Source organism: Amphibalanus amphitrite, unplaced genomic scaffold (genome assembly GCF_019059575.1).
Source record: "Amphibalanus amphitrite isolate SeventyFive unplaced genomic scaffold, NRLGWU_Aamphi_draft 000155F_arrow, whole genome shotgun sequence".
Classification (NCBI taxonomy): Eukaryota; Metazoa; Arthropoda; class Thecostraca; order Balanomorpha; family Balanidae; genus Amphibalanus; species Amphibalanus amphitrite.
The window spans coordinates 456,542-467,033 of record NW_024881650.1 but is presented as its reverse complement, the minus strand read 5'-3'; the positions used below and the strand labels follow the sequence as shown (position 1 = coordinate 467,033).

The 10,492-nt window shown below is 53.6% G+C and overlaps 1 protein-coding gene across 6 annotated transcripts in view; it reads right to left on the bottom strand.

The window, feature by feature from the left end:
* Positions 1 to 297: 297 nt before the first annotated feature.
* The window catches only part of LOC122383107 (actin-binding LIM protein 2-like), a 35,171-nt gene continuing 24,976 nt past the window's right edge, over positions 298 to 10,492 (bottom strand). For 4 of the 6 annotated variants that reach the window (XM_043369246.1, XM_043369249.1, XM_043369247.1 and 1 more), the window contains 5 exons: positions 8,935 to 9,054; positions 7,950 to 8,050; positions 3,882 to 3,951; positions 2,680 to 2,930; positions 298 to 1,566 (listed from right to left, as the gene is read on the bottom strand). In XM_043369246.1, coding sequence (XP_043225181.1) covers positions 1,453 to 1,566; positions 2,680 to 2,930; positions 3,882 to 3,951; positions 7,950 to 8,050; positions 8,935 to 9,054 — 656 coding nt within the window. In that variant the 3' untranslated portion in view covers positions 298 to 1,452. Of the gene's footprint in view, positions 1,567 to 2,679; positions 2,931 to 3,881; positions 3,952 to 7,787; positions 8,051 to 8,934; positions 9,055 to 10,492 lie in introns of all 6 variants that reach the window. The other 2 variants (XR_006256780.1, XM_043369244.1) reach the window with 2 other exon arrangements.

Here is a 10,492-nt window from a genome sequence, read left to right as displayed (position 1 = left end):
AAGTATGTTGTACATTCCATGTAAGGTAGCAAGGAAATACGGACTGTCATTTTCAAATAGAATTCCATGCATCATATGCATCTTTCATTTTAATATGCATCACTAGATAACACAAAATTACTGAGCTTCAATGATTCTTCATGACATCAACAAATTTGCTAAGCTCTTTGATATCAAAGTTTGCACTTGCTCACTTCGATTTGAAGTTCAAAGAAAATACACACGATCCATGACTCTTCTAGTCTCGAATACCCCGGTTCAGTCCACACCACGGTCACATTAGCACACACGAACCGGTAACGACCTGAGGCGTTTATTTTCTCTAAAGCAGAGCACAGTAACTAGCACGCTCTGAAGTGAAGGCTGTCCGTGACGGCCAGACGGGCGGCCGGCCCGGGCGCCCCTCCCGAGCGGGACGCGCCCGGACCGCCGCGCCGCCGGCACTGGCTCCCACCCGCCGACCCGCAGAGACACAGACGGAGCGCCAAGCGCCGTCAATTCGGATAGGGGAAGCGGGGCGGGCGAGTCGCCCGAGCTGCTGGAAGCTACCTTACGTGAAAACGGCCGCCGCCGGCCGCCAAAACAGTCATGGTATCCCGCTATATAGAAGCTCCATTCGTCAGAAAAACGCACTCTTCCGTTAGTCCGCATCTAAAGCCGAGTACACGCCACATCTAAATAATAAGGACCACTAGGCAGATGGTGTCTAGACCGATAGCTTTGCTACGTATGGGTGCGGCTACGGACCGCAGCAGTCACAAAACAAAACACACACAAATGAACAGCGTCGGCGCGGCGCGCTATTGCAGAACCAGCTGCCGCCGCGCGCAGCACACCCGCGCGCCCTGTCAATGCCCAATAGACGATCGGCTGGGTCGGCCGGGCCGGTCGCTCGGCGGGGACCATTCCAGTCACCGCACAGAGTCGGAAAACCGAGTCCCGCCCGCACAGACACTCCACTCCGCAGACACTTCACTCGTCCGCATACAGCTGCACAAACTCACTCACTCCGCGGCCAGGAACTCCGGAACACACTCGGTACTCCACTCCGGAACTCCGGCAACCACTCACCACACCGACACTCGCGCCCGGTATCCGCTGCCGCGTGATAGCTCCGCCCAGCTGCGGTGTTTCCTCACATTCCGGCCTCGCGCTCGTCCGCGCCGCCGCCGCATTCACCATGGTAACTGGGGCCGCCCCTCAGCGGCTCTCCTGAACACGCACCGTGCCGCCACACCGCTGGACCGCCCCTTCAGCGGCTGTTCTGTCACACCTGAACACGTCGCGCCCCACTGCCGGGACGCTCTGAAGACCGGGCCGGGCAGAGTCGCAGCGGGCGGGCAGTCTCACAGGCAGCGGTGCTCCAGCTGGCAGAGTGTGCTGTGTGCAGGGAGACGAAGCTCGGGGTGGTGGTATTATGCCGCTCAGTCGGCCGACAGCCGCTCAGGCCGCCTAGAAGAGCCGGCCGCGCTTCTTGAGGTCGTTCCGCCGCCACAGCGGCAGCCGATAGAAGTCGGCGCGCGACATGTGGAAAAACATCTCGAACTCGGCGTCCGAGAGGTGGCGCTGTGGACAGACCCGGCGCACGGGCGTCAAACACGGCGCAGTAGCAGCGGTAGCACAGCACAGCGACCACAGCAGACGTGCCGCACTCGGAACACAATGGAAAAATCGACCTGACCACAAGACTAATAAAATATTGCAACCGACACGCCAACTTTTCTGAGTGGGAATGGACCACTGGCATGCTACAACACCCAGCAAAAATACACAAGAAAACGGTTGACTCAACGCCCTCACGATAAAATCTCGCTTAGCAACAGGAGCAACGGACATACGAGTATGAGTCATTTTATTCAACAATGCTCTATTGTGTTTTCATGAAATAAGTAAATTCATTATTGCTTTTACTAAATTAGTGAAATGAGTGAGTTGAGTGTATGCAATCAGCATGCCTTCACTAACGAAGCGTGCCTCTGCCTATCACCTGCCTACGGCCCAGCTCGCCACTTCGACGCGTACCTCCAGGTTGGCGCGTTCGGCCGGCAGCCGGTAGTTTAGTTACCCCCCCCCCCCCGTGCATACCTCCAGGTTGGCGCGGTCGGCCGGCAGCCGGTAGTTTAGCTACTTCCCCCCCCCGTGCATACCTCCAGGTTGGCGCGGTCGCCCGGCCGCCGGCAGTTACCCCCCCCCCCCCCCCCAGTACGTACCTCGAGGTTGGCGCGGTCGACGTCGGCCGGCAGCCGGTAGTTTATTTACCCTCCCCCTCCCGTGCGTACCTCCAGGTTGGCGCGGTCGACGTCGGTCGGCAGCCGGTAGTTTATTTACCCTCCCCCTCCCGTGCGTACCTCGAGGTTGGCGCGGTCGACGTCGGCCGGCAGCCGGTAGTTTAGTTACCCCCCCCCCCGTGCATACCTCCAGGTTGGCGCGGTCGGCCGGCAGCCGGTAGTTTAGTTACTTCCCCCCCCCGTGCATACCTCCAGGTTGGCGCGGTCGCCCGGCCGCCGCCAGTTACCCCCCCCCCCCCCCAGTACGTACCTCGAGGCTGGCGCGGTCGACGTCGGCCGGCAGCCGGTAGTTTATTTACCCTCCCCTCCTCCCGTGCGTACCTCCAGGTTGGCGCGGTCGACGTCGGCCGGCAGCCGGTAGTTTATTTACCCTCCCCCCTCCCGTGCGTACCTCGAGGTTGGCGCGGTCGACGTCGGCCGGCAGCCGGTAGTTGGTGGTGACCAGCAGGTGCAGCGGGTACACCTTGCCTGGCTCCAGCGGCGGCCCCGTCTGCGACACGTTGGGCAGCGAGCGGCGCATCGGGCCGCCGGCGAACTGGTACTGGTACGGCAGACGGTGGCCGGAGCGAGGCGTGTGCACGGACACCGACTCGGCCTGGTTCAGCGCGTTACGGTCCGCCTCCGTCAGAGAACCGATCGAGACTGGACAGAGAGACAGAAAAGGAGGGTGTCAGATTAGAGACGGGGAGAGAGGTTAGATGACACATACTGGAAAGAAAGGAAGAAGGGTGAGATGATGTGGAGGAGGAGTGGGGTCAGATACTGGGTTACTTTGGTACGGGGAGAGGAGAAGGGATTAAGTACTGGGTCAGGCTGACAGTGAGAGAAGGAGAGAGGTTACATAGTGGGGTCACTGCAATACCTACTGAGAAAAGAGGGGACTGACTACGTCACCCAGATATTTGAGAGGACAAAGATAATGTGGGAAACAGGAAGGGAGGGAGATGGGGTCAGAGTTAAAATATTCTGAAGCAGATGAAAACGCATGTGAGACAAAACATCCAACTAAAACTTTAAAAGTGATGCACCATGAAGCTTAATAAAAACCACCAAATCGAACAACACTGCTGTGTTTGGAAATGATCACCGTCAGAAAAACTTACGGCAATTATTTCTGAACACAGGTCACCAGCTACTGGTAATAGGGAGCAATTTACCAGCGTCTATCAATAAATTGGAAATGTCACGGATGTCTGGCTCCTAATTACCGACAATTTGGGGACGTGTCTGAGCATTAGGATAACAGAAACTCATTATCAGGATAAAAAGCGCTGCCCAAATGGGTACGAGTCACGGCCGTTCGCGGTCAGAGCAGTTATAGCCGAACACAATTGGGCCGAATGGTCCAATGGCCGAATGGCCGAATGGTCAGTCCGTCCGTCCGTCTGTGCTGTGCTGTGCTGTGCTGTGCTGTGCTGTGTGTGTACTCACTGTCTGACCGGGCGCTGCAGAACTCTGTGCTGTGAGTCTTCTCCCTCAGACCCCCGTCCGTCTGTCTGTCTGTCTGTACATGCACTCACTGTCTGACCGGGCGCTGCAGAACTCTGTGCTGTGAGTCTGTCTGTCTGTCTGTCTGTCTGTACATGTACTCACTGTCTGACCGGGCGCTGCAGAACTCTGTGCTGTGAGTCTTCTCCCCCAGACCGCCGCCGTAAAAATCACCCTGCGGTGGACATAGCAGCTGTCACAGGAGGGTCACTTGGGGAGCAGTGCAAAGTACAACACACAGGCTGAGAGTACCCACCAAGGGACAATTGTGAAACGAGCGTTACGCAAGAATCAATCGTGAAGAGAGTCAAGACACGAACAGACAATAAACGATATAAAAACAATGATGCATAAAATAATTGAATATTTACATTGCAGTCCGATAGAGCACTACTGAGCAGGGTACATCAGACGGGCGCGGCGGGATGCTACGCGGCTGTGGCACTGCAGCAGACTTCAACACATTGAGCACCCGCAGATCAGCACTACCCCCGCACTAACCCACAGCGAAACAGCGGGAGACCAGCGGGGACCAGCAACCAAACACCGGCCGACCGAGAGACCACCGGGACCATTCACAGTTACAGACTGAAGCCGACGAGTCACCGAACAGTAACTCAGGTGGGTCGGAGCCTAGCGGATAGCCCGTGAACGGAGCGGCCGAGTGGGAAGAAGGGCGTAAACGTACCGAACTACTGCACTATCACCGTGAACACATCAAGTGAGTGGAAGGAGGTGTCGCCTAGCTACCGGGTCCATCAATTTGGGAACCACACAGGACCCATCAATTTAGGATTTTGGAACATAGCCGGCACTTCCGCAGTAAGTTTGATCGATGAAACAGAAAACAGAGGGGACGACCTCGTTTAGCTCTAATCCTAGCTAAATTGATTGGATGAGATTATATCAGCGATTCATGAAATAGTGCCTGTATTGGAATGCTTCGCATTTCAGAAAACAAGTTCCCCTTTGAGGCCCCAGAATAGCGATTAGATCTATCTGGCGATTTGGTCTTCCTTTGACCGACGGGTCATAGCGGGAGTCAACTGAGCCGATTATATTCTCATCACGGCCAGCCGTTCTGATGCAGTCTAATGGCGTCTAAAAGAAACCAGCACCGTCCATCCCCGCCCTATCCCACCGGCCGACCGTCGTGCTGGCGTTTCCACAGGACCCGGCGGCACCTTGTTTCACACCCTTCACTGCACGACGCGTACCACAAGAACGAAGCGTTCGCCCAGCCGCGACCTGTCATCGTCCCAGTCCTGTTATGTCCTGCTCGGATTAACAGTCACACAAGAGACCTATCACAAGCTGTGCTGGCCGATCATCCCTCGAACGATCGGAATACACCCAGGGAGCGAGGGGGTACAGGCACCTGCCGATAAACGACCACTGATAGGTGGGTAAGCGGAGCGTCCATGAACAATACGGAAAGGAGCAAAAATGCAGACGAGACAAATACATGGCAAAAAGAAAACGAACAAAACAGGAAAGAGCGAGGAACTTGAGGAAGTTCAACAAAACGAAAATAAGAACAGCGAGCAGCCAGGACACAGCCAGCTAACAAAACAGCCGGCCTGGAGGACGCAGCCAGCCAGCCTGGTCCCTACAGAGCTCGACAACTGAACAGTCAGCCAGCCCTACTATGCATTTCAGACCCCATGAGACCCTGTTTTTCGGCGATAATTTATTCAATATTTATCCAATTGGCTTCAAATTTTCGCACAGCACATTTCAGCTCAAGCGCCAATTTTCGCTGATATGGTCTCTTAACAAAATATCAATTGTTAGGGTACTTGTCGTTGCCTCGTAATGTTAAAATCAGCTCCGTAAATCCGTCAGTGGAGTAGAGGCTATCCGTACGTAGGCGTGACGTCACAGGCACGTGACCATTAAGCTCCGCCCTCCCGGCGGACGGAGCGGTGACCTTGGCCGGTCAGTCGGATGCGTGGAGCCGACGGGGCAGTAGCCGCCGCACCCAAGGCCGTATGCCGGACCGGGGCGGCTCACATTGGACGTGGCTGCCTTGCGGTTGCCGTTGCAGTAATAACGATACAGCAGAAACTAGCGCTCGTTATTAGCGCACTAGCCTTCGGTATTGCATTTATCGCAAATTAACCTGCACCTTGTCAATCAATAAAGATATATCTACTTTAAAGGGACTATCCCACCTTCTAAAATGTAGTTAAAACCAGTTAAATTGTGCCCGACTTTATAGATTGGATGACCAGGAACACGGTTCTGGCATTTATTTTTCATTAAACATCTTAGGCTTCCCATATTCCAAACACAAACTTTCAAATATGTGACGTCACAGCCCAAAATTACCTCCTTCCCCAGGCCACATTACTGTCATAAAGCTGATTCTTTTTACTCTGTAGGCACCACAACAAAGTTCAGGCCAAGTTTTAAGCGATTTTTCAACGAACAAACCCATTTAAATCAGAATGACTAAACGAGGTGACGTCACACTAACGGTCGCTCCATGTTGAAGATAGTGCCTTGTACAAGGCCCATTTTCAAATGAAGGGAACGAATTTCTTCAACACCAAGAGGCCGCGGGGGTTGCAACCTAGATAGATAGTGGTTTCTGAACCTCGCCGCGAACTTGGCTATCTCAACTCAAACCCCATGTTAAAGGTGGGATAGTCCCTTTAATACTAAGTTCAGGGCTAGTGACTGCATTTTTGCTTGCTTGAACGTCATTAAAAAAGGCCGTTGATGTCAATTGACTGTGAACTGATGCAAGACGTCGGTCAGCCTGCGTCAACTTTGCAAGACATGGTAAACAGTTACACCGTAGCATTTAAGAAGTGTGGTTGAAATATGAAATATATTATGCTTATGCGTATGCTTGAGATGGATTCGTGTGATTGAACACCTTCAGAACTAGCCCATTTTATAGGTAATTGGCTAGATTTAAGCCAGCGGACTGACTTGACCCCAGGCTTTCGTGTTGAACTGCAAATAATTAAGATACCTGTAAGCAAGTACCCTACTGCCTCACTATTGGAGAGCTTGAAATGTTACTTTAATTTCACAAAAAGACGCGATTTCTTTACTAGCCTATGCGCTTGTTTCCCTTATTCTGATGTCACATTTCTACCATGCGCAATAAATCGCAACATCACATTTCTGCTCCCTTCTCAACGCTTCCTGAATAACGAACACAGCTCGTGGAGCGATGTCTGAGGCAATCGGAAGTGCTCGCGACTAATAATCCTACTCTTTTTTCTGCATAGTTAGGTATAACAGCGTCTTCAGAAACAGCAATTGACGCAGCCAACCATATCGATATTTTCGAGTAGTGCAGAGGCTTCGCATGATGTCATAGGTGACAGAATAGTGGCACGACCTGACCATGAGGTAAGCGCCAGAATATGCATTCATTCAGATATTCTGATAGTGCATGACTCAGCAGTCAGCTCTCTATTTAATGTTGGTTCTGGTGAGGTTAATATCCTGATTTTGATTATTCTTCATATTCTGAGCTGGATCGGTATTGATATACCAAAAAGAGAGAAGCGGTTACCAACTCCCCCAAATGAAGAGCAAGCTTTCGCTCAGGCACTTCCTGTCGATTCCATGTATGTTTCCAGTGCACAGCCCCCGTGCGACCTCTCCGCGGTGCTGCCGCCGACTGAGCCTGCATAGACCCAGCGCGGTCACGGCCAGTGGGCGGAGCTTAGCTGGGCCCGGCGCAACGTGATTGGCCGGCGCTGCCATCCAATCCGCTACGGTAGCGAACGAGCCTCTATCCGGGTGCAAAATCTAATTAGCATTACGAGCCAATGACAAGTGCTCTAAATATTGACATTTTGTTAGGAGACCATATTGATGAAAATTGGCGCTTGAGCTGAAATGTCCAATGTCAAAATTTCAAGCCAATTAGACAAAAACTGAATAAATTATCGCCGAAAAACAGGGTCTCACGGGGTCTGAAATACATAGTAGGTGGACAGACAGTGATACATAGCGCCCTGCGGCGTGTCGTCAGTCGTCACTCACACCGCCGGCCAGTCCGATGCCGGGCCGGCCCAGCAGCGTCTGGGAGCGGGTCTGCAGGCCGCCGGCGCGCGGTGTCTGCTGCGCAGAGCCGGGTGCTGTGGAGACGGGGGAGCGTCACACGGGGGCCGGCCGGGCGGCGCGGCGCGGCGCGGCGGTACTCACATAGAAGCCGCCACTGGTAGCCGGGCGGGTACCCGCGTACGGCAGCGTGCTGGACTTCATCCCGTAGCCGGGCCGCGGAGCCGACATGGACGAGCGCGTGACTGTAACGGAGGGACGGCACAGCCGCCGTACATGTGAACCGGCCACTAACGGGGCGACCCGGGGTGGAGAGCCAGCGGTCTAAACTGAACTTTACCGAGCGGGGCCAACTGAACAGACACAGAGCTTACAGCACAGCCACGGGGTAAACTGAACAGAGCACGGCGCTTACAGCAACAGCCACGGGTAAACTAAATGAATACAGCTCAGCAAACAGAATGCGAACAATCTTCATTTATATCGCTTCACTAGGCAACTACCATGGCAACTGAGAAGCAAATTGCTGCGCTTCGCAGAATGTAGCCAGAATGTAAGGCTTGAGAGGCAGACAAGAAATGTTGTAGCAATGCGGCCCAAAGCATAGAACATAGGGGGCCGGAACAGATAAACGTCTAAGCCAGGCAATCGAAAGGACGGGCGCATAATGCGGTCGATCAACCGACAAAAGACCGGACCAATTAATTAACTTTTAACTCAACTTACCTCCCAAATTGATAATGAACAGCTTTGGATCTACCTTTTCAAGACAATTTGAATATGGTCCTCATGTTTTCCTAACAAACTTATGCGTTGTTTTCCTAACAAATGTTTTCCTAACAAACTTATGCGCTGTAATATAACATTTCCCTTTCGAAACATTATTCCGGCAAAATAAGTTTAGAAGAAACAGCACGCCATAAAAAACACAGGTCACGGCCCAAATGTGGCCTACGCGACTTACTTTTATAATTAGACCCTTCCCGTAACCTACCCTTAATTCCCACTATCCTACCGGCCTGACATTGCCAGCCTGGCAATCCTCGAGTTCCTTCTGTAGTTTTTCACTGTCTGGTCTACACATTGCCTAGCTACTTATGTTTGTCCGAGTAATATCTCCCCGACTCACTTCTGTAGTTTGGCACTGCGCCGTAGGCTCGGCCCGGCAGCGATGAGCGGTACGGTCCGCCCCGTTCGAACTCCTCCTCCAGCTCCCACGGACGTACGTGATCGGCGTCCCGCGACGGAGCTGCGCGGGCCGAGGGCGCAGGTCAGAGACCACACACGGGTCACGGGACAGGCACAAGTCAAAGGTCACTGGTGGGTCAGAGGTTAGATGGCTTAGACGAATCATTATGGCTGATACTCTCGGCAAAGCAGCAGTCTAGAGAGGTTTCCATTAATCTGAATTGACGACTTTTGCTGTCAGTCCAAGTTTACAAACGGCCTTCAGAGAGTTCCGTCTAGTGAAAGGAACACGTTATCAAATACCACATTACACATAGACAGTGCAGAGGCGGCCGGGCGAGGACTGAGCGGCGGGACCGGGTCAGGAGTCCCACCTGTGTGTCGGAGAGAGGAGAGCAGCGCCAGAGGCGGCGGGTCGGGGCAGGGCCGGCTCCAGAAGTGGGTGACCGGTACCACAGTGGGCCGGTCGGCCGGCTGGCCGGGACGCCACACCAGCCAGAGCCGGCGGTGGCCTGGCGGTAGGAGAGGACAGGATAGGACAGGAGGTGGGTCGATCAGACATGGGAGGACAGGACAGGATAGGGCAGGAGGTGGGCGGATCAGACATGGAAGGACAGGACAGGATAGGACAGGACAGTACGCATAAGGCATAACAGTGTCTGACCTCACACTGCACTACCATACGCTTACTGACCAGTAAAACGCCTTTTGGGCGAAGAACGAGCGAGCGAGATAGTGAGCCCTGCACGTGCGGAAGGGCGAGAGGGTGCTTCCAACGGGCTTGCGCAAAGCACCCTTCTAACCGGTCGCTAGCGGTGTGCCAAATTTGAACGCAATCGGTACAGTTGTTCCTGAGATCTGGAAGCGGCATTCTGCACGTGCGCACGTGCAAACGGGGTCCAAACTGACTTTTGCACGGCACCCTACTAACTGGTCCCCAAACGTGTACCAAATTTGAGCGCAATCGGCCCAGCCGTTCTCGAGATCTGGAAACGCCCCCTGCACGTGCGCACGTGCAGTAGCACCCTAACCGCAACACATGGGAATGCATTGCCTGGTGGGTGCCTACCTGTATGCCAAGTTTCAGCGAAATCGCCCCAGTAATTACCGAGTTACTGAAATGGGAACAAATTTGACACCTCTTATTGTTGTATTTTGCACGTGCACTGGGGGTGACCCACATTCATCGAGAGTATCCTATTTTTGGTAGAAGGGATGTTGCTACCCTACAAAAATTACCGCAAGTCAATCGCCCAAGCGGCTGCTGAGATATGAGCCTCTCAAAATCACTACTTTTGCAAAACAGCTTGAACACCCTTGACTTTTCACGTGGCACGTGCCACGACGGTCACTGAGGTGTATCAAAAGTAGTCAATTACGGGGTAGAAGGGATGGAGCTACCCAGCAAAAAAGACCGCAGGCCAATCGGTCCAGCGGTTGCTGAGATATAAGCCTCTCAAAAGCGTTACAGGCCGGGCCGGGCCGGGCCGGGCCGGGCC